General features: G+C 45.6%; 1 protein-coding gene across 9 annotated transcripts in view; it reads right to left on the bottom strand.

Annotated features, from left to right (window-relative positions):
* Positions 1 to 27,636, bottom strand: part of NMNAT3 (nicotinamide nucleotide adenylyltransferase 3) — a 110,085-nt gene that overhangs the window by 5,214 nt on the left and 77,235 nt on the right. For 6 of the 9 annotated variants that reach the window (XM_045199842.3, XM_053929755.2, XM_024565935.4 and 3 more), the window contains 3 exons: positions 22,943 to 23,126; positions 17,682 to 17,764; positions 8,743 to 9,929 (listed from right to left, as the gene is read on the bottom strand). In XM_045199842.3, the coding sequence (XP_045055777.2) occupies positions 9,547 to 9,929; positions 17,682 to 17,764; positions 22,943 to 23,126 (650 nt within the window). In that variant the 3' untranslated portion in view covers positions 8,743 to 9,546. Of the gene's footprint in view, positions 1 to 8,742; positions 9,930 to 17,681; positions 17,765 to 22,942; positions 23,127 to 27,636 lie in introns of those variants that run through there. The other 3 variants (XM_053929756.2, XM_053929758.2, XM_053929757.2) reach the window with 3 other exon arrangements.

The following is a 27,636-nucleotide window of genomic DNA, read 5'->3' as shown; positions in this document are numbered from 1 at the left end:
AGATGACAGGGAAATCCACCTCACGAACACCCATTTGTTCAAACTTACTGTCCTGCCAAGAAGCCAGTTGAGTTTTGGCCAAGTTGGGGCTCCTAAAGAGGCTGTGAGCCAAGACAAAGCTCGGGGGGCTGCTGCAGAAGATTGGGACCCCATACCTGGCTCAACGCTCTGTGTCCTGTGCTCGATGCAGCTTCTCAGGAAGGAAGACCCTGGCTCCTCTGCATGATCAGGCTGAAGGTAACCAGCCCACCAGTCCAGCTGCAGCCCATTTACTGCGTCCTCCTCCCTGGATCATGCTCCCCCAGAACCACGCTCACTCAACTACATGCTGTGATGCCTGTGGCCCCAGGAGGGGCCCCTTCTCGTTCTGCCCAAACTGCTCTAGGCCCAGGTCTGTCCACCCACGGTGGAGGGAGGAATAGAGAAAGGGTGACTGTCACTCAGAGGCCATCCTGCCCATCTATCCCTTTCTCCCTGCAAGGTCGTGCTTCTTCCATCGCTGCACCACCCCCTGCACAAAACAGGAGCAAGAGGGGTACACACCAACTGCTGGGCTATGTCGTGATTTCGTGGGCGCTTGCCCAAGTGTTGGAAGTGCCCGTCACTTCCTTCCTGTCCTTACAGACCTGTCGCTGCCACATGGACCAGGTAGGGCCAGTGGGTCTCTCTCAGGAAATCCGGAATTGTGGCACTGAGACCGGGATCATGGTGGGAGGTCACATGGGCACTAGATGATGAGCAGTGGCCAAGGAGCATAGAAGCCAACCCGGGGAGTGGAGGCAGGGAGGGAGGGAGAAAGAGAGAGAAGAGGGGGAGGAAAAAGAGGAAAGAGAGGGGAAAGGGAGGGAAGTTCAACTTCTTTCTTTACAGTTTCTTGCAAACCCTGTATATGTGTCCAGTCCTTGGGTCCTTCCCATTGCTGGCCTCCTATGACCCCTGGTGCTCCCACGTCCCACATTCAGGCTGGTTTGAGGAGCTCCTGTTTACCAAAATGAAAACGGAAGCCTTGAAGGTGCCCAGCAAACACCAGGAGCAGTGTTTGCCTACAAATTGCTATGTCTCTCTATGGCAAGTGAGTTCCCGAAATTTATCACAAGTTATCTATTAAAATAAAGAGATATTGCTTTGGTTTGTATAAAAGATAATAAAAGTGACTTTCTGGAAAAAAAAAAAGGACATGAGAATTTCAGCAGCTCCTTGAGATTCTTCTAACCCCTGCCACATCTCATTTTTTTTTTTAAGCAAAAAATTCGATTTACTTAAAAAAAAAATCTACAGTCCACAATCTGGTACCATCAATTGGAATAAAAAGGACACATACCATCTGACCCAGCAATACCACTCCGGGGAGCCTACCCCACCAAAGAACTGGTTTGCAAGGGCTGATGTAATGAACTGTAGAAATGATCCCTGAAAGTATAGTCTTGTAAGGGCTGCTGTATAAGCGTATTTATGGCGGTGTTATTTGTACCAGCAAACAACTGGGGGAAATCTTTAAACGAGAACTTTCTAAACTGCTCCTCTGAGTACTGCGTTCCACATATTATTAAGCATGTGTGGATAAAAAGGATTCTGTGTATAAGCGTGCTTCAAACACACTGATTTATGCAAAGTGAAATGGGAGTGTTTATCACAGGCTTCTCAGCACTATTACGGTGGTTATTCAGATATTATTTCATGAAGTGTTTACTGACGTAGGGGCTGTACTGGGGAAAAGGAGCGATGATCAAGACAAATTCTTCCTTTCAGGGAACTGTGAGTGACTGCCGAGTCAACAATTTCAAGCGGGATGAGATTCTCTCACAGGAGGAGGGCAGGGAGCTGGGCGCGTCGTGGTCCAAGTCTAACTTAACCGGGGCTTAGACAGGCCCCCTGGAGCAAGCGACTTGAGGTGGAAAACTGAAGAAATGGGAATCAGCCAGAAGAAAGGGAGAGAAGGGAGACAGCATGCCAGGTGGAGGAAACCATATGCAAAAGCACCAATGAGAAAGAGAAGGGAGCAGAGAGCGCAAGAACTGTGGGGGTGAGGGGCTGGGGGTAGTGGGGTGCGGTGGGAGGCGGAGGAGTGGGGCTGTGTGGAGCAGGCCACCCCAGGAGGGGTCAGGTCTTCACTCCAAAGGCAAGCAAACGAAGCTCTGGAGGGTTTCTTTTTTTTAAAAAAAACACCTTTATCTGATGCATAACTTAAATACCACAACATTTACCTTTTTGTTCATAGTTTGATGAGCTTTAGTAAATGTCTATAGTTGTGTAACCATCAGCACGACGGTCAGTTAGAACTTTCCTATCTCCCCAGAAAGTTCCCTGTGCCCACCGGCAGTTGGCCCCCACTCCCACCCTCAGGCACCGCTGGCGGTCTGCTCTCTGCCTCTATAGATTTGTCTTTTCTAGAAATTTCATATAAATGGAATCGTACACCATGCTGTCTTACAAGTCTGGCTTCTTTCACTTAGTATATTCCTGAGATTCACCCATGTTGGTGCAGGTATTGCAATATTGATCATTAGTTCCTTCTTTTAATTGTTGAATATCATTCCATTGTGTGAATATATCTGTTTATCCATTTACCAGGTGACGGACATCTGAATTTTCCCAGTTTTCGGCCATAATGAATCAGGCTGCTATAGACACTCACACACAAGTCTGAGCGGACATATTTGTATCCCTTGGGTGGACGCCTAGACGTGGAATTGCTGGGTTGCCTTGAACCTTTCCACTGGGTACAGAGCGTACCCACTGTGGTTCTCTCGTGACTGAGGGCATGGAGCATCGCCTCCTGTGCTCCTTTGTCCTTCAGGTACCTTCTTTGGTGAAGTGTCCTGTTTCTGGAATTCCACATTAGATGACTCAGTTGAAGGACCCAGAGGCAATTATATATCTTTATGGTAAGGGGTTATTACAGCAGGAGGACACGCAGCAAGACGAGTCGGGGAGCAGATATATCGGGTGGAGTCTGGGGGAGCCCAGGAGAAGGCTTTTCGAGTTCTCCCTCCTGGCATGGGGGTTCACACAAAGCACTTTTTTCCTCCAGTAGGGAAATGCCGCAATTGGGGGCATTGTTTCTGCCCAGGGAAGCCTGCTTGAGACTCCAAATCCAGGGGTTTTTTTTTTTTTAATTTTTTAATTTAATTTAATTTTTTTTTTTACCGTGGGCTGGTTGTGTAGGCATTCTGCCTGCATGACCAGCCATGACTATTGAAATTCCAGGCTCCTAGAAGGAAAGCAGGTGCTCGCGATAAATCACGTTGTTTGCCTAGTCTAGGCAAGCTGGGACAGCGATTCAGTGCCTCAGGCAGGTTTATGGTCACTTAGAAATGTAGGCAGCACTCCAAACGCCCATTTCTCAGACGTCAGCCAAGAGTCACGGCCACAAGCAGGCCCTTCTGAAGAGCAACGCGGGCCTTGCTGCACGTGTCCCGTCAAATGTGAGGGCATTTTTTTTTCCTCTACCCAGAACATGAAAACATTCTATGAATCTTCAACATGAGAACCTGGTAGGATTATTGGAGGTAAAATCTACAAAAATTTGGACTATGGGGCCAGGAGCTTCTCATTCTCACACATGGAGTCCCCAGCAGCTATTCGAGGAGACATGTGGTACTACCAGGTTATGGCTCCAGAGGTTTCTGTTCCAGGTAAACCAACAGTCTGTTATTAGCTGTATTCGCCTGTTTCTGCAGAGTCCAGGCGGTGCTCTGCCCACCCACCTCAATTCCCTGACGAGTCTTCTAAAAGTAATCGCTTTTCAGCTTGTTCAGCTATTTGTTCTTAGAGTGATGGAATGACAACTCAAAGTATTTTACACATGAATTTTTGGATTATTTTTAGATTGGGCTTTAGCCTCCCCCCGCAAGTCCCCCCTTTCCTCCTCCTTCATTTTTTGGAATTATTAAAATTCTTTATATATTCTGGACACAAATCATCTGTCAGATATATATTTTGCGAATGTGTTCTACAACTTGTCTTCCACTTTCTTAGTGGGGACCCTTGGACGGAGTACAGACACAGGGACCAGATCTGCACACACACTGAACTGCTTTGCAGAGAATGAGCGGCAGGGGCCGGGAGTGGCTGGGGAGACCACCGCAGTGGTCCAGGTAGGAGGTGATGGTGGTCTGGGTCGGGAGGTGACCGGGGGGGATGGAGAAATCAGGCCGCACACGAGGGGTGTACATACAGTGAGGCCAACGGGGTGTGTAAACACTCATGGGTTTCCAATAGGAGGGAGGTACAGCTCCCTGCACTTGTCCACACAACACAATATTTAATTGTTTTTCCTAGTGAAACTCCCATGAATTTGTGGGATTTTAGTGTTTTGATAATTTGGGAAAGGTGGGACTGTAACAAAACAGACCCGGGGAGGGGGTGGTGAACAATATAGGATTACAGGAAGAAGCCCCCCTGCCCCCCGCCAACCCTCCCCCCCCCACTTTCTCTCTGGGGGTCCTCCCCCCACCTACTAGGTTTGCCTTGCCTGCCGCCAGAGGACAGACGTCTCTCAATGCCAGAGATTGGTGAAAAGGAAAGGAATTATTTATTTAAAAATTATACAGACTTAGAGGAATGACTTAATGTCTTCATTAAAACACTAAAGTCCTTTAGAATACCCACAGATGCACACAGTCCTTCCTTCTCCCTCTGCCCAGTCTGGGGACCGTATCTCAGGGAAAGAAGTAGAAGTCTGTGATTCAGGCTCCCAGCACCATCAGCTGTGTTGACGCCGTGGGGTCCCCACTCTGCCAAAGCCGTGTGGTTCTCTCCTTCTCTCCAAAGCCACGTGGTCCTCTCCTTGCATGGCTGCCATGCCTGGGTTTAAATCCCCATGCCAATCTTCCTCTGCAGCCCCATTTCCGACTCCTCCTACAGTCAGCTACACCTGCCAGCATCCCCATATTCTTCCAGCTTTACTGGGCTGCCATAGTAAGTCTGGGCAGGTGTGGCCCCATGGCATGGAGCCAATCATCTCCAAGCTCTCACACAGGCACTGTAACCAGGGGGAGCTGCCTCCCAGTTACATCTTGGGTGGAAGTCACTTCCATCCCCCCTGGCTCAAAGCATGGCCACAGCTATTTAACATATCCATGAAACCGGTTAAAGGTTATAGATGTGTTAAATGTGTTAAATGACCATGCCAGGGGTTAGCCGCACAGCTGGTGCTATGCAAAACAGCTCTGAATGGCCCTGCTCCATGTGTCCCATCCCCCAGCTCAGGCTGGTGGGGTAAGGGCATCCTATGTATATTTTTCTAATACTTCCTGGACACCTTGAGTTCTGGACCCCATTATAAATCCCTATTTGGGGGCCCCCCTCTTGGCTGCACCCTGTTACAGGACCAGAGGAATTTTAGGGTCCCTTCTAGCTTTCAGTCTGTGGTGCCATGAACATGTTCTTTTGGGGTCATTTTAACAATTCTAAATTCTAAAATATTCTGTGGCATGTGCCTAGATGCAATATTACAGATTGTTTATTAGTCATACGCATTTGGTCCGAGATAAAAACTCCTGACTGAAACTGAACAGCCTATGCTTGGAGACCTTTGCAAAATGTGAAGGCAGCAACACTATTAGCACAGGAACTGCACGGAGGGGAGAAGGAAATTCATATTCGTGTATTAGCCCAATTACCAAACATACCCTGCAAATCCGGAGCGCTATCGGTTTAAAATGAGATTTCCTATCATTCTGTCCCAAATGACACTGTCAGTATTATAAATGAAAAATCCCTTCCTCAGGCTGAGATGCAGAGCCTCTCTCATCGAGGGCAGTGTGCGCTATCACAGGAGAACCTTTATTTAAGGCTGGAAATTCTATTTACCCAGGAGCCCGAACCACTGGTTTTCTATTCTTGCAAAATAAACAAAACACCCAGGCAAATTCGATTCAAAGGAGGCCCAAGGGAATGGAAATGAATGTGAAATCAGGTTTGCCGGCTGGGGTCAATGCGGCAAATCAGGGGCACCGTGGTGACGCGTGTTTTCTCTCCTCTGATGCCGGGGCCATGCGCATCAGTGGGACAAAGCGAGGGCAGAGGAGTGTGTGTGAGCGTGTGTGTGTTTGCGTGTGTCTGTGTTGTTTTATTTTAGAAGAGGACAGGGTAAAGGCTCAGAAATGAACATCTTGCTTGGTGGGAGCCCCACGACACAGTCATGCATCAGAGAGATGAAGGCATCCCCTCCAAGCCTAGCCGGGCCTGGCTGGGCAGGGAGATGGTGGCATGCAAGGACGCCTGATATCAGGCGTGTGCGGCAATAAGGAACCCCCCTTAAGGAGGTGATAATGCTTCTGGCTCATCACGCTGCTTATTTTGCCCGTTCAGGTCTTTTGTATACACCTGCTGTTCATTCTGAAAGCCAGTGGCCTCAAGCCATCCCCAAGTCTTGTGAATTCATCTTTCAGGTCTCAAATCCATCTTCTTTTCCCAGCCACAGGGCAAATCTCTGATGTTCTTTGGGGCCCAAACTTTGTACAATTTTGAAGGCCCCCTTTCAGAATAAGAATAAAAATTATGAAGGTGAAAGCAGACACCCATACAATTAGCCCCTCCCCTAAGGGTGTTGGAAAGTGCCTGGGCAAGGCGAAGGCCAGTGCGTAAGCTCGGCAGTGAACCTGCTGCCTCTTGCTGTCAGGGCCTCATCACCGTTTATAATCCCGTGCTTAGCCGTGTGAGTGTTTGATTCCTGCCCATCTCCCGGGTGGACTGTGAGCTTTCAGAGGGGAGAGACTGTATCTCTTTTGCTCCTTATTGTACCCCTAGTGTTTAGTCTAGTGCCCAGCACATGAGGGGTCCTCAACAAATGGGATTTGAATAAATGAACCCTGAATTTTGAATCATAATGAAAATCAAAAACTACGAGCTCCCAGTCATTGACAGTCTCCACTTGCCAGGCCCCGGATGACAGTTCCAAGGGTGCAGGCATGCTGGGAGCCTCCGCATGTAAAAACAGGGCAGAGAACGCCATCCTGGCACTGGGAAGTAAGGGGAGACTGGCGCTGAGGGTGCCTTTGAGTCAAGGATGGGACTTCTAATGCCTGCTGTCAAGGGCACTGTGTCCCCTGGAATGAACAGGACTTCATAAATGGTAGGGACTCTCATAAACTAGTTTTATTTTTTTAAAGAAGAGGAGACTATTCTAAAGTTGCTGCCTCCTGATTTTCCCTGTTGGGAAACAGAACCCCTTCTCATACACGTGCCCCCCACAGCCTTGCTCTTAAACCCCCAGGTCTCAATTAGGATGATTAGTTTGTGCCCCAGGGGACAGGTGGCGATGTTTGGGGGCATTTTTGTTGTTACAGCAGGGACTGGGGGGAATGTTACTACCGGCATCTAACAGATAAAGGCCAGGGATGCTGCTAAGCACCCTGCAGTGCACAGGGCAGCCCCGCACAGCACAGAGTGATCTGGCCCAGGATGTCAGTACAGCCCGAGCTGAGAAACCCTGCCTCAAACCCAGTCTCCCTCTCTGTCCCTTTTACTGGACACTACAGCTGTTTGCACCTTTCCCCTCCTTTGCCTGCTATCCTCCACGCAGAAGAGCGAGGCTACACTGCCCAGAGAGCAAGGAGGAAGATATTCACCAGAGTAAATGTGATGCCATTTCAATTACACACTCAGCTTATTAAAAATAAACTACTACTTATTGTAACAGGCACTGTTCTAGGCCAGTGCATCCACCGGCCTGGGAATCTTATTAAAATGCAGATTCCGAGTCAGTTGGTCTGGGGGGAAGCCTGAGAGTCTGCATTACTAACCAGCTCCCAGGGGAATGTAAACACTGTGGCCTGGGACCACACTTGGAGTAGCAAATTCCTTGGCACTTAGGATGTATCAGCAAACAAAAGACCCCCTGCCTTTGGAGAGCTTCCAGTCTGGTTAGAGATATATTGGACCCAAAGAAAGGTAGACAAGCTGAAGTCAGAGGCATTCAGAGACTTAGAAAATGGGAGGGGAAGAAGAACTTAGAGAATGTCTAACCGCCAACCCCCACTCCCCATGTGAGAGGTTGGGAAGCTGGGGCTCACAATGGGGAAGCTGTTAAAGTCAGAGTTTGCTGTGGCGGCTTTTGGACAAGGCTGCTGGATTTCTACTCGCTTGTATTATCAAGGTCCTTAGGGATGGACCTCGAGGGCAGAGGTCGTTCATGGGGCAGGGGGATGGCCAGCAGGGTTAGAGGTTGCAGGGGTGGAGGTCTGGAGAACCCCCACAGGAGGGTCCCACTACTCTGGACACAGGAAATCAGTTTCAGTCACCGCTGTTACGACACCCCTGCAAATGCTGGGACAGGTCTGGGGAGAGGCTAGGTTCCTTTCACTGACCCTGCTTTTCTGCATGACTAAGTCTAGCCAAGGACGAGCTGGGGGAAGGAATGGAGAAGTAATCTGAATGCATTCAGGCATCTGGTCAGCAAGAGTAAACTCAAACAGAATTAGGCCAATCAAAACCTCTTTCTAATCAGGAGTGGCGGACAAACCCTGAACACACGCCAGGTCCGTTCCCATCTTCCAGAGCCTCCCCGAACAGGGCTGCCCACCCAGAGCCGCAGACCGGAGAACTGTCTGCAGGGGTTGAGAAGCAATTGCTTCCTCCACTGCTAGGATTTGGGAATGTAAACTTTTTAATTCATGCCAGTTCGACTGGAACAGAACAGTAGCAAATTTCACGGAGTAGCTGAAAAGAAGAGAAACAGCTCGTATTCCAGGTATTAATAATATAACAAAGGAAGAAAAAAGAGAAACTTTTCATTAGTACTTTTTGATGTCAATTTATTATTTATCCCTTTGTCAATACTCAAACAGGCAACCATTGAACATTCAGAAAGATCCTCTAACACAGTTGAGGCAGCTGTCTCACCTCAATTTTTTAGAAATCTGGAAATCAAGAGCCCTGGCTTTTATAGAATAGTTGTGTTAAAAATATCTGCTGTATCAGAAATATTGTTTGAGGATCACTACTTAGAAAGATTTTAGTTTAAATTTTATCAATGGCCAGAAAGCAGGCAGATCACAGTTCTTAATGGTAGAGCCAATGTAAATTAGCCAAGCGCTGCTTCCAAATTTTTAAGCCTTCAGTATTATTCTGTTTGACACATGGTGTTGACAAAGCCCCCCGTTTGGTAATTAGCATCCTGTCAAATCTCTCCAATCAAGACCAGCATGCTGCACCTGGCCCTAGTTAAAAAATGCGTCGTGGGCAATTCTGATCTGACCTGCAGGGGATACTGCCACGTGCAGAACTGCCTTCCAAGCCCATGTGCCAGTTCGCATTTCCAAAATGAGGAGGCTCTTCACCCAAGGGTTCTGAGCCTAATCCTAATGATCTGCCACACCATTTTAACTTCTTTGGTAAATGTCCATCCTTGTGATATAGACACTTGCTCCTCCCTAAAGAGGTATCTCTTCCTGGGACAGAAGACTCTTCAGAAGTAAAATCACTGTTGAAAAAAAACAAATGAAAAATGGGAAGGCAAAAAATAAATAAATAAAAGGAAAACAATGACCTTAATGGCTTTCTCCTCAGGAGAAGCTCCGCAGGGCGGTTGGCTGGCCCTCCCTAGCTTTTCTCTCCTCCACTGTTCTGGGTGCCATTGCCTTTCTGGGGACTGTCCCTGGAATAGAGATTGTGGTCCTTGATGTAGGCAATGACGGCGTCCGGGAGCAGGTACTTCACGCTCTGCCCTTGGCCCAAGGCGCTACGGATGTACGTGGCGCTGATCTCGTTCTGCACTGGCTCCCTGACCAGGTGAATGTTGTGCTGGTACCTCTGCAGGATGGGCGAGCCCAAGATGTATGCCTTGGGGTCGTGACCAGCCCGCCCCACACACACCAAGCCGAACTTCTCCACTATTTCCTGGATGTGCTCGTCTTTCCAGAGGTTGGGGGTCTGGAAGGTCTTCAGGACATCTGCCCCGCAGAGGAACTTCAGTTCAGGCGCAGCTGGAAAAACAAGGGTAGATCCCAGCAGAGTTACAGGAAGGGTCGTGGCCAGTAGAGGGAACATATTCCATTTGGAATTTCCATAAATGTTTTTCTTGGAATGTATTGGGAATGCAATGTCTCCGTGTTCATGACTCAAAAAGAGTGAATCTCAAGCCACTTCAGGGACATAGAGTTGTAGGTAATAATCCAATCAATAAATCTTTTGTTTTATATTGGCAAAGTGCCAAGTACTGTAATACAAAACAGTTTTTATTTTCAGTGTTATACCACCAGTCTGTGGCTGAGGGGTCCAAAGGTGGCTGTGCGGTACCCAGAACCCCACCTTCTGACAGAGGTACACTTCTTGAAACCCTAGAACTAACAAGCTGTGGGCCTCAGGCATGTTTCTGCCCCTCTCAAAATCTATTTCAGCTCCAACACGGGTACGTCTCTATAAGTAAGACCTCACCATAAAAGTTAATTATAAAGTATAACCAAAAGGCCTCTAAGACCCCAGCTGATGACCTTTTCGTCTGTTTCCAATGAAACAAAGCTCTAGAACAACTCATCAAAGTGGGTAATCCTTTGACATTTGTTCTAACTGAACGGTGATTGTGCTGATAAAAGAATACCTAACATTTATTGGATGCTTGCTATGAGTATCCAATACATTGTTTTTTAAGATTTTATTTATTTATTTTTAGAGCCGGGGGGGGCGGGGGAAGGGGAGAGGGAGAGAAACACCAACGTATGGTTGCCTCTCACACGCCTCCTACTGGGGACCTGGCCCGCAACCCAGGCATGTGCCCTGACTGGGAATTGAACCAGTGACCCTTTGGTTTGCAGGCCTGTGCTCAGCCCACTGAGCTACACCAGCCAGGGCTATAAGTGCTACTGATTGTCAGGCGCCTTCAGTGTATAATCTCATTTGAGCCTCAGAACAACTTTATAAGGTTGGTATTAATGTTGTGTCCATTTTGCAGAGGGAGAAATGGAGGCACAGAGAGGCAAGTGACTTGCCTGAAGTCACTTATTTAGTCAGAGCAGATAGGATTCAAAACTGACAAGCCAGCCTCCAGGTGGGGCATCTGTAACTGCTAGGCTCTGCTGCCGCCTGCTGGCAGGAATTGTACATGCATCAGAACTGAGAAGCCCTCCATTTGGAAAGGAAAAATCAAGTCCATGGTAGAAGCAACCAGGAGGACCTCTAGTCCTTTGGGAGGTGGATTCTATCTTCAGTAAACAGCAAAGGCTGGGCTCTGAGAGTGCAGGCATCTCTCAGTCACCATGAAACCTCAGGTGGGAGGAGCTTCAGGGATACCATCTGCTGGGAAAAAACCTGATATAAACATTCAGTTTAGGCTCCTCTACTGTGTAACCTTCAAAGGAATCTGGACATGGACCACAGAGATGAGTTTTAAGAGGCGCACTCGACCAGCTGTGGGATGGAAAGTGAGAAACTGAAAGTGTCACAGAGATGTCTGAATTCCCGCCTCAGCTGGGCACGGGCTGCGGTGGGACTAGAGCCAAGATCCTTCCTTCTTCGGTTTCCCATCTAGGACGTGGTGGGCAACGGACTAGTTTACCCAGCAGATGAAATTACAGGAACACACCTGTGAAACACTCAAGCCGCACGACGTTGGCATAATGAAAGGAGAGTCAAACATTTATTAATGCGTGTATTCATGAACTCCACGGTTAAGAACTAGGATTCTAGAGCCAGGCACCCTAGATTCAAATGCTGGTTCTGTCATTCAACAGCTGTGTGGCCTCAACTTTAAAATGAGGATACTAACAGTACTTATTAAATAGGATTATTTTGGAATCAAATGAACTTATAAATGAAAAGTACTTAGAACAGTAATTGGAACAGAGTAAGTGTGGTGTGTGTTAGCTTCCATCCATCCATCCATCCATCCATCCATCCACCTACTCACCCACCGATTCATTCATCAACACATCCATCGGACACTTATGAGGTATCTCCTGGCCTTTTGAAAATCAATAAAACTGCATTTAAAAATTCAATAACTCACCCTTCTCACTAATTTGGGCTGTCCCATTGCTCCAACATATATGTGGATTTGAACTCTTCTGCACTAGTGAGGTTTTACTCTAATTTCTGTCTTATTCAACCACTGTAATATAGCGTAAGACCAGAGTTTGTCCTTTCAAATAGCCGGGTGGTTTTTATATTGTCTTCCTACGGGGGAGGTTAAATGATGTGCATTTAATTCCAGGGTCTCCTGAGGACTGGGGCAAAAAACCCCTGTTCTCAAAGGTCAGATATTTGTGGGCACAATTTCCACATATCAGCTTTAGTACTAGATCCTGCTTGATTCATTAACAATGACAGTAACGAATGTGATCCATTCTGAGCCCTTGCCTGCAGGGAATAAATGCTCATACCTCCCCTGTTCAAGCCAGAGGCAGGTCTTCCAGCAACAGGCGTCTCAGACTCCAGCTGTGGGTAGTCCTGTCACCGGGCCTCACAGAAGTGCTCGCCTGTCCCTTTCAAATCCATGCCCCTCACAGCTACAGCATCTTCAGATTGAGTGGCTCCGACCATGCAAGTCCCACGACTGTAAGTCTGAGGTGTTGAATGAAGGCTGACACTTTGGTTTGTCTGAGCCGTGACACAGCGGCATCAATAGGACATCCACTGGCATTTTCAGGCAGTGTGGTCTGAGCAGCCACAGGCTTTGCAAAGCAGATGAAGCACAGATTTACATGGAGTGTGAGGCAAGCGCGGCCAGGACCTTTTTGTCTGAGTGTCCAGTTGCCCTACTCTATGACATTAAAGAGCGTCCACCCTGCGGTCAGTCAGCTCTGGATTTGAATTTCAGATCTGCTGGGACCTGGGACGCAGCAGATAAGCCTGCCTCCTCGGCTGTACAGTGGGGATGATACAACCTCCTGTGGAAATTGAGTGAGGGAGTGAATGCTATGTGAATGTCCTGCCTAGTGCAGGGTACGGACACGGCCACGTGGGCCACATAGTCACGCGCAGGAGTGCGGGACTTCTGGGTCTGCACAGGAGGACACGGAGATGAAGCCAGGTATTGCATCTGCACACAAGTAGCCAAATTCACCAGACGAGTGAGTGTGGAGAGGAACCAGATGAAGTGCCTGCTGGGGCTGTATGGAAAGGAGGTCCTCTGAGGGTCGCTGAGCTGGGTCCAGCCCCATCGGCCAAGGGCGGGGACCACCTTCACAAACGACAGACCCAGTTGGGCTGGGCTGTTAAAGGACCCAGGCATCATCCATCCCAGTGTCACATCCAAGTCGCCCAGAACGGAGCAAGCAATCCACATGACACTGGTGAGGCCAAGGAGGACTGCAAATCACAGGAGCCATGGGCAAAGCTGGGCTCTGGCAGCCAGAAAATGCTGAGCTCAGCCCGGAATCTGCAATCCCAGGGTAAAACAGCACACAATAAAATACTCAGCACACAAAGTGGTCCTTTAGAAATATGTCACTAGTAACATGCAAGCCATCTATCTCACCAGAAGCCAAGCTTCTGCTGAGAAAAACTGCACCTTCCTTTTTTATCTTTATTTTTATTTTGTCTTTACAATTTTTTTGTTTTTCCAGTACAGTTGTCTCCATTATCCCGCCACCATTTTCCCCCGCCCCACCCTCAGTCCTTCCCCGGCTTTGGCCACGGGTCCTTTATACGTGTTTCTTGATGACCCTTTCCCTTCTTTCCTGTTATCCCCCACCTCCCTCCCCTCTGCTTACTGTCAGTTTGTTCTTAATTTCTATGTCTCTGGTTATATTTTGCTTGCTTGTTTGTTTTGTTGATTACGTTCCAGTTAAAGGTGAGATCATATGGTATTTGCCTTTCAGTCTTAGCTTATTTCACTTAGCATAATGCTGTCCAGTTCCATCCATGCTGTCACAAAGAGTAGGAGCTCCTTCTTTCTCTCTGCTGTGAAGAATTCCATTGTGTAAATGTACCATAGTTTTTTGATCCACTCATTTACTGATGGGCACTTAGGCTGCTTCCAGTACTTGGCTATTGTAAATTGTGCTGCTGTGAACATTGGGATGCATTGGTTCTTTAGAATTAGTGTTTCAGGATTCTTAGGGTATAGTCCCAGCAGTGGAACTGCCAGGTCAAAAGGCAGTTCCATTTTAAAATTTTTAAGGAAATTCCATACTATTTTCCACAAAGGCTGCACCAGTCTGCATTCCCACCAACAATGAACTAGGGTTCCCTTTTCTCCACAACCTCACCAGCACTTATTGTTTACTTTGTTTATGATGGCCATTCTGACTGGTGTGAAGTGGTATCTCATTGTGGTTTTAATTTGCATCTCTCTAATGGCCAGTGATGCTGACCATCCTATCATATGTCTCTGGGCTCTCTATATGTCCTCCTTGGAGAAGTGTCTGTTCCGGTCCTTTGCCCATTTTTTAATTGGATTGTTTGTCTTCCTGGAGTGGAGTTGTGTGAGTTCTTTATATATTTTGGAGATAAAACCCTTGTTCAAGATATCATTGGCAAATATATTTTTCCATACAGTTGGTTCCCTTTTCATTTTGCTGATGTTTTCTTTAGCTGTGCAGAAGCTTATTTTGATGAGGTCCCATTTGTTTATTCTTTCCTTTATGTCCCTTGCATTAGGGGACATATCAGTGAAAATATTGCTGTGTGGAATATCTGAGATTTTCCTGCCCATATTCTCCTCTAGTACTTTTATGTTATCATGACTTATATGTAAGTCTTTTATTCATCTTGAGTTTATTTTTGTGTATGGTGTAAGTTGGTGATCCAGTTTCATTTTTTGCATGTAGCTGTCCAGATCTCCCAACACCATTTGTTGAAGAGGCTATTTTCACTCCATTTTACACTTCTGCCCCCTTTGTCAAATATTAATTGGTCATAGAGACTTGGGTTTATTTGTGGGCTCTTTATTTGTTCCATTGATCTACGTGTCTGTTCTTATGCCAGTACCAGACTGTTTTGATTATCGTGGCCTTGTAATATAATTTGATGATGTCAGGTATGGTGATCCCTCCTGCTTTGTTCTTCTTTCTCAAGATGGCTGTGGCTATTCAGGTCGTTTATGGTTCCATATAAATTTTTGAAATGTTTGTTCTCTATCTGTGAAATATGTCATTGGTATTTTAACAGGGATTGTGTTGAATCTATAGATTGCTTTGGGTAGTATGGACATTTTGATGATGTTAATTCTTCCAATCCATGAACACGGTTCACCTTCCTTTTTTTAATTGCTCTAGTATTTTTTTCTGATTACAAACATAAGATCTGTGTCAATTACTTAACATATAGAAAATACGTGTTAAAAATAGGAAACAACAATAACAATCATTCTGCTTTCTACAAACCACCAATATTTGGTGTAATTTTAAAATATTTACCCTTGTAAAATATACTTGAGGTTATATATACAGAATTGTATCTTGCTGTTTTTCTACTTACCTCATAAGCATTCCTGCATATCACAGAAAGCTTTTGTGTACATTCTTCATTCCATGTACACGGTATGATTTACTTGCACATTCCCGTATATTTAAACATTGAGGTTGCTTTTATTTTCTGCCATTATAAGAATTGCTGTGATAAACATCTTTCTGCATAAATCTTTGTCCTGATTTCTAATTCTTTCCACAGCCAGATTCCTAGGAGAGAACTATATCAAGCAAGGGACATGGACATTTTTAAAGCCCCTGATAAATTCTGGTAAACCGAAAAGCCCACTTTCCATTCAGTGTAAACTTCCTTTTTAACAGTTACTTTAGAAGATAACAAGAGTAGGATTTAGGGTTTGAACAGAGAGAAAGGGGCCCAGCAGAGTAGGCTGGGAGCCCCAAGAGAAGCAAACCCAGGAAGAGTGAGCCATGAGCTCTGGCAGAGGGAGCAAGAGATCCCATCTCAGTGAAGGCAGCTGGGACTGGTTTCACGTGGAAGCTGTGTTCCAAACTGGGCCTCGCAGGTCAGAGAGGTTTCAACAGGGGAGCCAAGATGGGAAGGGGCAGGCCAGGTAAAGAGCTGAGGAAACAAGGATTCTGGAGGCCTCTGCAGAGAGGTGAAGTGTGAGAATATGGGAGCCTCAGGGCAGCATGCCTCCCACAGCACTGGGAGCTCCCCACCTCTTACTGGGGGCCCCAGCACTCCCCAGCAGCACAGGCTGCCCAGCACCTCCACTGTTTCCTGCCTTGGTGCCTTGCTCAGCTGCCCTCCTGCCCAGAAATGCCCCCAACCCCAGATGACTTACTGATCCCAGGAATCTCAGGGCAGGTGTCTCCTCCTCCAGGCAGCATTCCTAATCCATGCCTGGCCCACCACCACTCACAGCCTGCTTCCAGCTCAGGTCAGGGGCTGGGGTAGGCTGTCTCTGTTCTCAGCCTGAGTCCACAGCCTGGTCCACATCTCTAGAACCCTATTAGGAGGGACTGCTGAGCCAGAGATTACTCAGAAAGGAGGCAAAAGGCTGAGAATTAACACAGCACTGTGCTCCTGACTGGGGGGCAGAGGGAGGAGCCTATGCAGCCACGAGGAGAGGCAGAGACTAGAGGAATATAATCCACATTGTGTAAGCTCATCATACAGGAGACTCTGAGTCCTTCTCTACTAGATTCTTTCTCAAGTGCACAGTTCCCCAGAACTGCAAAGCACATCCCTATAATGTCTATGAAACATGCAGATTCCCAGGTGCCCTTCCCACTCAGGAGGTCTGGGGGGTGGCCTGGGACTTAGTGTTTTTAACAAGCCTCACAGGTGAGTCTGTTGTGAGTGACCAGCATTTGGGGACTGCTGCATTAAACCTTTAGGACCTGGTGGCACTTTCGAGTCCAATCTGTGTTCTGGGAAGTACCAGTTCTGAGAAACACCAATATGCGTTAAGAGTTCCGTGACTAAAACATGGCAATAATAGTTGCTATTTCCCTTTCCTGTAGAGTCACAACGCACATGAACACCGCAGCGGCTCGGGAAAGCCCTGCAGTGAAGAAACCAGTGTAGGTTTGCTCCACCATGACATTCCCTAGCTCTTCTGATCTGGAAACAGCGTCTCACCAACCAGCACTGGGAGAGCCACCGATGGGGCTACTGGAGTTGCAGCCCAGTGGGACTGGTAATTAATTCCCTTGTGTTCCTGCCCTCCCATCACCTGGTGCTTCTGTCTGTTTGCAAGAGGGGGCCGTGCATTTGACCCCCCAGTACCACAGCTGCCATTAGAGAAAGACACCACTTTGAAATGAGAGCTGACAAGTTTCCATCACTCACTCTCCAGGAGTTGACAACAGGGGTACAAATTCAAAGAATAATCCAAATCAACTTTAAATTCCTTTAAAAACAGGTTTTGTCTCCTGAGTAAACCACTTACAGAGTTAACACTGCTGTAAGTATTGTAAGTATTATAAGTATTATGAACCCTCAGTTTAAGGGTTATAATGGCACATTTTGTATTCAAAAAAAACATAAAAAAAAGAACAAAAAACAAAACAAAAAGGCTAAGGCTTTAAAAAACCCCCAGCATCACTCACCCATTTATCCCTGTGTCACCCTGACTATAATCCATGTCACAAGTACAAGTCACAAGAGTAAGTAAATCCCTTTGGGGGCAGAAAATCCCCAAACAGCATAATGATTTACAAGGGGTGATGGCAGATTGTTCAATTTGACCTTTCAGCCTGGGACGTGTCACCCCAACTAGGCGGGCCTCAAAATGCTGATCTATGCCCAGAGAGCTATGACTCCCATCAGCTCTCCCTCCCACAGACAAGGGGGTCAGCACCCACCTGCGGGCACCGGGGAGACAGCTTTGCCTTGGTCCGGGCCTTCCTCCAGGGGCAGAGATCTGAGCAGCTGGTGGCGATGATGCCTGTGTTGTAAAGATAGGGCTCAGGGTGTGTCTGTGTGGCTCAGTCCCTCAGAACCGCCCCGGGGCTCTCAGATGTTAAGTCTCAGCCTGCGTTTTAGGAAGCACATTCCACAAATACTTGCTGAGGGCCTACTATGTGCTGGGCCCTGTGTCAGGTGCTAGATAGAAAGCAGATGCTGTGGGGTCCTTCCAGAATGCCCTGTCCAAGAAAGTTCACTACCTTCTGTGAGCCCTGTGTGAAAGGGGAGAAATTAGCATAATTCTACTCTTTGCACATTTTCTTTCAATATCTCACTTAAAAAAAAAAGAGTTGAGTAGGGATTAAGGACATGGGCTATTAGAATCAGACAGACCAGAGTTCAAAATACAAAGTTTCATTTGTAAAGCCAGGACAGTAATACCCACTTTTCAGACTTCTGTAAAGGTAACTGAGCTACTGCACAGTAGGCACTGGCCCACAGCTGGCTCCCGAAAGAGATGCTCGCTCTCATCGTAAGTTAGTGTCGTAGAACTGCAGAGGGTGATGGCTCAGAGTCTCTGTGTGCACGGCTCAGCATCTGCACAAGGAGGAGAAATGGCAGTGCCTGCCCCCAATGCGCGGTTATGAAGACTAACGGGGAGGGACACGCCAAGTGCACTGAACAGTGTGTGCAGAGCGGTCTCGTTACACGTTAACATTTCAAATATGATTAGACTCACACCGATTTGGCACGCGTGGCTCTTTTAGCACTCTGTCTTCTGCAAAGCAAGTGACAGCGGTGCCATTTTGTAAAAAATCAAACATAGGTAATCACTATGTCATATCGACTTGACGGTCCATCTTCTACCTACTGTGTTACGCATTAACTAGAGCTGTATCTGGGAGGGAGCAGTGCCTGGTGGTGAAAGCATGTGCTTTGCAGCCAGAGAAGGTGGGTTCAAGTTTAGGTTCTTCTGCATGTATGATCCTGGATGGGTCACTAACACTCTCAGCGTCTCACTGACCTAGTCTGTTAATTGCTAGTTAACTCTGGCCTCGTCTCTACTGAGTATCGCGAGATCATGAAGGAGGGCGTGCTCTACCCTGCCAAATGCTGGGGAAGAGGCTTGGTGCTGATTATTACTGAGGGAAGGCTCAGTGTAAGGGTGAAGTTCCAGGGTTAGACTGCCTGGGCTGGAACTCTGGTTCTAGCTTGTAGCTCTGCAATCTTGGTGAGTGCCTCCTGCAACCTGTCTCCAGTTTCCTCACCTGTAGGGTGGGGGATAATGACAGTACCTACACAGGGGGCTGTTGTGAAGATTAACTGAAGAGCTTAGCACTGGCCCATACACTGGAAGTGCCTAATAAATGTTAGCTCTTATTGTATTGTTATTATTGCTGTCAGTCTATCTTGCCCACCAGATTGTGAGCAGGGAGCTCATTTAATTCATCCTTATAGTCTTAGTACCCAAGAACTGCTTACCTAGGTTGGATGAATTCAGGAACGATGGAAGGAGTGGATAAATAAACACATTTAATTCTGGTCCAAAGTCTTTCCTGGTGACCTCAGAGGCTCAGCCAAGTTTTCTTAAGGCCTAGCTGTGTTTTCATATTGTCTTTCTGCTTTGGTTTTGCTAAGGTTCATCTGTGAGGTTTCACTCCTGGGTTAGTCTGAAATCTCACATCAGATTGGAGGAGGCTGGGGTTTCACTTCTGTTTTCTGATTGTAGGACTTTGCGTACGTTACTGCCCCTTCTAGAGCCTCCATTTCCTAATCTGTAAAATGGGGCTAAACCCACCTACTTCTCAGAGTTGCTGAGCTGGTTAGAGGTTATATACATGAAAGTGCCTGGTACACATAGTAGGTGATCAATAAAAGTTGGTGATTGTCATTTCATTTTACTTACCTTGAAGCTCCTAGTTCAAGTTAACCCTACTTTGAATAATTAGCTAGGTCTCTGAACTCTGGTGTGCAAATGATTACTTTTGGTGCCAAATGCCTCTTACTCATAGACCTCCCTCTGCCTCTGTGGGAAGTGGCCATCCCTTCCTCTTGTTGCCTGAGTGGTACCCTGGCGTGCCCGGCCCTGGGCCTGAGGACTGACCCTGGGTGACCCTGGCAACATGTTCTCTATGTCCTAAGTAGCCCCACTGGTCTCCAGGGACACCCAATCAAAGGGCCGCCGTGGCAGGAGCAAAGTCAGCCACGGGCTGTTCCCGCCGGTCGACCCCTGGTGTTGGTGTTGAAGATGGCCATGGGCACGGCTTCGGGGCCAACAGACTGGGGCTCCACCACTCGCTTATTTGTTATATGACTGTGATAACTTAGCTTCTGTAAACCTCAGTTTCTTCACCTGTAAAATGAGGACAACGTAAGATTATGTCTGCAAAGGGGCACAAGAGAGGACGATGACGGCTCGCAGCCAGTGGTGTGTGTGCAAGGCTCTCCCCCCGCAACATGGGGAAAAGGAAATGAGTTATCAAATGCCCGAAAAGCATGACAGCTGGCCCGGATTTAAAAATTAAGAGTAAAAATAAGCAACCTGATGAGGAGAAAAAGAATCCTCAATAAGCTCCACAGCGAGTTCACTTTTCAGTGGCATTTGTCACTTTACTGTGATGGAAATTCACTGTTGAATCTATCAAGAAGATACTAAATTGAGCAAAGGGTGGAGTGGCTGTACCAAGCTTCTAAAATCACCCAGCTTTACAACTTTAACCAGATTTTCAATCTTAAAAAAAATAAAAGTGCTTCTGGTTGTTTAGAAAAACATTAGTAATCAAATCAAATGTTCTGATGCACTTGGAGATGAAGCTCGCTCCAAATATTGAAAAAATATCTGATAATCAGCTATCTCATGAAATGGTGTTGACTATCTGTATCAGTGGGTTCTCAACCTTGGCTAAACAAAATAAATCATTTGGGGACTTGTAAAAAATTGCCCATGCCTATACCCCAATGCAGACAAATCATAATCTTGAGGTGGGGGTGCTGAACATTTTTTAAAAAAGCTTCCCAGGCAAACAATAATCTTGGGGCGGGGTGAACATTTCTTTTCAAAAAGCTTCCCAAGTGATCCCTGCAGCCAGAGTTCAGACCACTGGTTTGCAAAGATCTCGATACTAATGAAAAGCCTGATTCACATACAAGTTGCCAAGGCAACTGAGGCTGTGGCCTCAGTCCTGGCCACACATTAAAATCACCAGGGAGCTCTTAAAAATCCTGATGCTCCACCCAGACCAATGACATCCCAGCCTCTGGAGTAAGACTCAGGCACGGACACTTTATTTATGTTTAGAGAGAGGGGGAGGGAGGGAGAAGGAGAGGGAGAGAAATATTGATGTTAAGGAGAAACACTGATTGGTTACTGGGGACCGAATCTGAAACCTAGGCATGTGCCCTGACCAGGAATCTAACCGGAGACCTTCCGCTTAGTGGGATGTTGACCAACCAACTGAGCCACACCAGTCAGGGCAGCATTGACACTTTTGAAAGGTCCCTAAGTGATTCAATGTGCAGCCAGGGCTGAGAAGCACTGAACTAAAGGATATAGTAAAAAAAAAAAAAAAATGCGTTCAGTAAAATTTTAGCTCACACCTGCATTTTGCAGCAGAAACACTAGTAATATGATGTAGTAATGTGGTTAGTTCCTATTTATCCAAGAATGGCTTCTCTGCTTTGAGGATAAATTATAGGCCAGTGTTAGGGATGTAGGGAATGTAGCTAACATTATTCAGAACCTACCAGAAACCAGGCGTTTTTCCCTACACTATCTAATTCACACTGTACCCAGTGAAGTAGATGGTGTCATCCCCGTATTATTAGGTGAGAAATTGAGGCTCAGAGAGGCTAACTCACTTACATCAAGTCACTTAGCTAGTAAATTGTGCTCCAAAATCTGGGCCCTCGGCCACACTCCACAGGGCCGAGGGCAGCATCTGTTTCTGCTTATATACTCAAACTAAATCATTTGTTAGCTTGTCTATTGTTTTGTTTCTGCTCTTCCGTTAGCCTAGATAATGAGAGCTGACTATATGGCTTATTCTGAAAAAATGATCTAGGTGTAAATTTATTCCTTCTGTTACAAGAAAGAGAGAGCACACGTCCTAATAATTATTTCATACTTATTCTCCTTTTAACTCGGCAGTGGTTCTGAACTAGCACTGTAACTGCTGCATGCTTTTAGCTGGTTCTTTCCGCCCTAAGAGGTAAATTCTAAGAACCAGGGTATGTAAATAAGTGTTTACCTGTACTCAAAAGGTAAACATTTTTCTCCGAAGTGACTTTGAAGTAAAAAATGAAAATCTAAACAGATTACAAACAGAGCTGCTAATTATTTGACATTGTCCCTTGTGCTTCCTATTCTGACAACCCTTGTGCTTCCAAATAGGTAAAGACACAGCCCGCAATTTGCAATCCCTTCCAGCAGAGCTGGCTGTCACTGGGGTGAGGCAGGCCCACCTCACAACCCCCTGTGACAGCCAGGGACAGGCGGGGCTTCTGCTTCTCTAGCAAACTCCTGTACTGTTGTTCCCCAGACACTCGCCAGCGACCCATTGTCCGAACATGCAGGACTCGCCAGGGCTTTTAAACAGCAAATTACTCATGCTGAATGCTAACAGCAATTCCCAGAGGGAAAAAGGCGTAACTATTTCTAGATTCATAGCTTCCCCCCAGTATTTTAAAGTCTAGATTCGTAGAGCCCAGGCTTTGTATAGTTAGAAAGAGACGGCCCGTTATGTACACCCAGTCTTCAACCTACTCAAGGAAGACAATAATAAAAGGTCCCACTTACTGGATAGTCTTATGTGGTTCTGGGTCAGAAAAGTTAATTACATCTTTGAAATCCTAGTTAGGAATTATTGTCCCCATTTTGCCAGTGAGAAATGTGTCTCAGAAGTTAGGTCGAATGTCTAGAGCCATACAGCTACTCCGCAGTGGCGCTGGGGCCAGACGGTGCAGCCCACTCAAACAAGACTGGGCTTTTCTAGAAGCCCATCCCGAGAGGCAGTGGTTTGTGATTTTTTTCATTCTGGACCTATCTGAGAACACGCGTCTGTTGGTGTCTCTCCCTCTGGGGTGAAGTGCTTCTTGGATTTTGGCTCAGAAGGCCTAGCTGAAGCCCCACTCGACACTCCATCCCCACCTTTCACCCCGTGGGCCCTGTAGACATGTCCCATGGCCCCTGGTCATCTCACAAGTGAATGCTCACTGTTACCTCAACACCTCCACCGTTTCCATCCACTGCGCCTGCTCACTCTCCCAGGCGTCCACCCTAATCCAGTCGGACATCTGCAGGGCCAGCCGGACCATGGTCACTCGGTGGTGGGCAGCCGCCAGGTCTTTCTTCTTGTAGCTGTCGTTGACAGGAGAGATGATACCCCTGACCACCTGGTACATTCCTAAGCAAAGGAGAGCAGTGGTGTCGCACTTACAAACGCTAGCCATCTGGCAGCCTGAATTCAGGCGGGTGCTAAAAGCCTCTGTCTCATCCTGGCATTCTCTCCTGAGGGGCCAGCTCCCTGAGGCAAGGGGTAGGCCACCTGAGGGACCATGTTCTTCTCCTCCAGAGTCTTCTCCAACCAGAGTAACACCCCGAGAGGAAGGTTGTGAGGGTGGAGCCAGACGAGGCTCCCAGATAGCGATGTGGACAGTTTGGGTCAGTGTATGTAGGAGGAACACCATGACTTCTCCCGTCTGGGACTTAACAAAGGCACCATCATTCTCTAATCAAGAATGGGACATTAGTGACATATAGTTTCTTAGCCCAAACAGGACATTTTCTGGATCAAAGATGTTGGGCTGGGCTTTAGCGGAACCAGGAGGGTGGGGGATGGGCAGAAGGTGGAGCGCAAGCCCCAGGCTGGCTTTGGGGGAGTGTGCGGTAAGGGAATGGGAAGGTCTGGTGTGGGAAGATGGGGCTGTGCTCATTAGTGAGGCTGCATGGCCCAGGGTCTGGAGAACGGGGCATTCTAAGTGGAGAGCTACGGTGATATTGTAGGAGCTACAGAGACCACCCACACGGAGCAGCTATGAATGGGCTCCAAGCCCTTGGGTAGGAGTTCACAGGACACCTTAGCCAAATTATCAAACTCTTGGAAAAAATAAAATACTTAGCCATTTGAACTTCAGTTTTCTTATCTGTAAAATGAATTAAGACCTGCTTGGCAGGATCTTGTGGTAGGATGAAATTAGGTAAGGTTTATGTAGTGGGAAAATATTTTGATTTAGTAAATATGTACATATTTAAAAACTGTATTAGGAAATATAACATGCAAATAAAGGCACATAAGACACACACGATTTGACGCAGAGGTATAAGGTACACCCTGCTCTAACCACCACGTGGGTTAAGACACGGAACACTGCCAGCACACTGGAGGTCCCCATCACAACCCCACTCTGATGGAAGTTCATCACCATTCTTACTTTTAGAATATTAATTCTCTTGCTTTCCTTTATAGTGTTGCCTTTATTACTAATGTATTAGAATAAATAAGTTTCATGTACTTATGCAGCCTTAAAAAACATAGATTCATGTTGCCGCCTTCTGAAAGTTTCATAAATGGAGGCATACTGAATGTACTTTTTTGTTAAGCCTTTTTCACTTTATATGAGTAAGATTCATGTGGTACAACTGGTTTTATTGCTGCATAACATTCCACTGTCTGATCATATGACCAGATAATTGATCTGTTTTACTGCTGATGGACTCAGCTGGATTCTGGCTTTAGACAAACACAAACAAGGCTGTTATAAAATTCTTGCACAAGTCCCCCTGTGCACACAGGCTCGCGTTGCTTAGGATACATACCTCAGAGTGGAGCCGCTGAGTCATAGGGGAGGTATGTTTGCAGCTTTACTAGACGGCACTGAAGTTTTCTAATGTGGTTGTAGCTGTTTGTCCTCCAACCAGTGGTGTATGAGTTTCATCTGCCCCACACCATGTCACGTGGGGCTATTGTCAGGGTTTTCTCCTCTCATAGACGTGCAGTTGGAGTTCACTGTGGTGTTCATGTTTGTTTCCCGCTTACAAGTGAGACTGAGCCTTTGGTCATATATATTACTAAGCATGCAAACTTAGTTTTTTGTGTGAAGTACCTGTTCCAATCTCTTGCCCATATTTTGCCTTTCAATCATTTATGTGTAGAGTTCTTAATATATTTCAAATACTAGCCTTTTGTTGGCTGGTTATATGTCATAAATCTCTTATTTCATGGCTTATTTTTCTTTTCATAGAATATTTTCAAAAACAAAAGGTCTTCATTTAATGTAGTTGGGGTATTAGTTTTTTCCTTTATGATGAGTACATTTTATACGACAAAGACATTTTCCTATGTTATCTCATAAAAGGTTTATAGTTTTGTTTTTCACATTTGGAACTCTGTGCATGACGTGAGCATATTAAGTCACTTTCCACTTGTACGGTCAATCATTCCAGCAGCATTTACAAAACAGACCCCACCGCCCCACTGCGCATGGCCATCCGCGACGACACCAAGTGTCCATCTGTGCGTGGGCCTGCTTCCCTGCTCTCTGTTCTGCTGCTCTATTCGCCTGTCCTTGTGCATTGAAACACTGTTTGCTTAATGTAGCTTTGCTGTATGTACATCCTGGTACCTGATAAGCAAACTCTCCCACCCTGTTCTTCGAGAGTGTCTTGGCAATTTTTGACTTTCGGCATTTTCCATATACATTTTAGAAAGAGCTGGTCAAGTTCCACAAAATTAAATCCCCCAGCCCAACCCAAAACCCTGCTGAAATACTGACAGGAATTGAACTGAATTCATAATTCAATTTGGGGAGAACTGACATGGTTACACTATTGAGTCTCCCAATCCATGAGCGTGGTACATCTTTCCATTTATTTAGGTCTTAAATGTCTCTAAAGGTTTACAATTTTTCATGTAGAGCACTTACACATCTTTGTAAGATTTATTTGTAGGTACTTAATTTTTTGGATGCCACTACAAATGTCATTTTTAAAAAATACATTTTTTTCCATTTGTTGCTGACATTAGAAATACTCTTGACTTAGTATCTTGTATCCAGTAACCTTGCTCAACTCTTACAGATTCTAATCATTTATCTGCAGTCTTTTGGATCTTTTATGTTCAAAATAATACCATCTGAAAATACCGAGCATTTTGCTGATTCATTTCCAATCTGTATACCTTTTACTTATTTTTGTTGTTACATCATTTAAGAGTGGTAGTATAATGCTGAATAAAGATGGTATTAGCAGGTATCCTTGTATTATTCCCACTACCTCCTTTCTTTTAAAATTTTTTTATTGAATTTATTGGGGTAGCATTGGTTAATAAAATTACATAGGTCTCAAGTGTCCAGTTCTACAACACATCATCTGTACACTGTACTGTGAGTTCACCACCCAAAGTCAAGTCTCCTTCCATCACCATTTATCATCCCTTTACACTCTCTGCCTCCCCCTCCCTCTTTTCCCTCTGGTCATCACCATACTGTTGTCTGTGTCTATCATGGTTTTTGTTTTCCCTTAATCCCTTCAACTTTCACACCCAGCCCTGCAACCGCCCTCCTCTCGGACCGCTGTCAGTCTGTTCTCTGTATGCACGAGTCTGTTTCTATTTTGTTTGTTTTGTTCATTAAATTCCACATATAAGTGAAATCACATGATATTTGTCTTTCTTTGACTGGCTTATTTCACTTAACATAATACTCTCTAGGTCCATCCATGCTGTCACAAAAGGTTACATTTCCTTCTTTTTGAATAGCCAAGTAGTATTCCATTGTGTAAATGTACCGCAGCCGTTTTACCCACTCATTTACTGATGGGCACTTGAGCTGCTTCCAAATCTTGGTGTAAACAATGCTGCAATGGACATAGGGGTGCAGCGTATATTCTCTCAAATTAGTGTTTCAGGTTACTTTGGATATATTCCTTGCTCAATCTTAGAGAGGTTTGCATTTTATTAGTCTTTTCAAAGAACCACTTTTGGCTTTATTGATATCTACTGAGTATTTGTTTTCCATTTCATCTATTTCTGCTTATTTTTTATTAATTCTATCCTCTTACTTTCTTGGTGTTAATTTGCTATTCTTTTTCTAACTTCTAGTGATGGATGCTCAGCTAGCTAATCTGTGGTTTTTCTTATTTTCTAATATACACAGTTCAGGCTATAAAGTTTCTCTCTAAGCATGTCTTGGATCCCACACATTTTGATATGTAGTGTTTTTGTAATCATTCAGTTCAAAATATTTTCTAATTTCCATCATTATGTCTTTTTGATCCACCAAAAAGTTATTTAGAAGTATTTTTAAACTATCAAACGCAATGAGATTTTCGGTTATCTTTTTGTTATTGATTTTTAGCTTTGTCGCACTGTACTCAGAGAACATACTCTATATTGATTTTAATCACTTTAAATGTGTTGATGCTTGCTTCATGTCCCAGAATATGGCAAGCTGGATTTGGTAAATGATCCATGTTTGCTTAAAAAGAATGTGTATTCTAATTTTTGGGTACAATGTTCTGTCCATTCAGTCAAGACTGCTAATTGTTTTAAGTCTATATTTTTACTGATTTTTTGGTCTGCCTGTTGTATTAGTTACTGAGAGAGGCATGTTAAAATCTCCCACTATGATTATGGAGTTTTCTATTTTTCCTGTTAAAAAGTTCTTTCAACTTTTGTTTCATATATTTTAAGGATATGTTATTGCCTATATATTTATTATTCTTACATATCTTTCTGTGACTCAAGCTTCTTTAACAATGTTTCTTGACTTAAAGTCTGTATGTCTGATATTAATGTAGTCTCAATAGCTTTATTTTGATTAATATGTGTGGCATATTTTACTAACCTTTCTCTTTGAACCTTTCTATACTTCTGTTTTAAGCACAACTTTTGTAAATGGCTGAATGAAATTTTGGGG

Source organism: Desmodus rotundus, chromosome 8, assembly GCF_022682495.2.
Source record: "Desmodus rotundus isolate HL8 chromosome 8, HLdesRot8A.1, whole genome shotgun sequence".
Lineage (NCBI taxonomy): Eukaryota > Metazoa > Chordata > Mammalia > Chiroptera > Phyllostomidae > Desmodus > Desmodus rotundus.
This window is presented reverse-complemented; position numbering and strand designations above follow the sequence as displayed.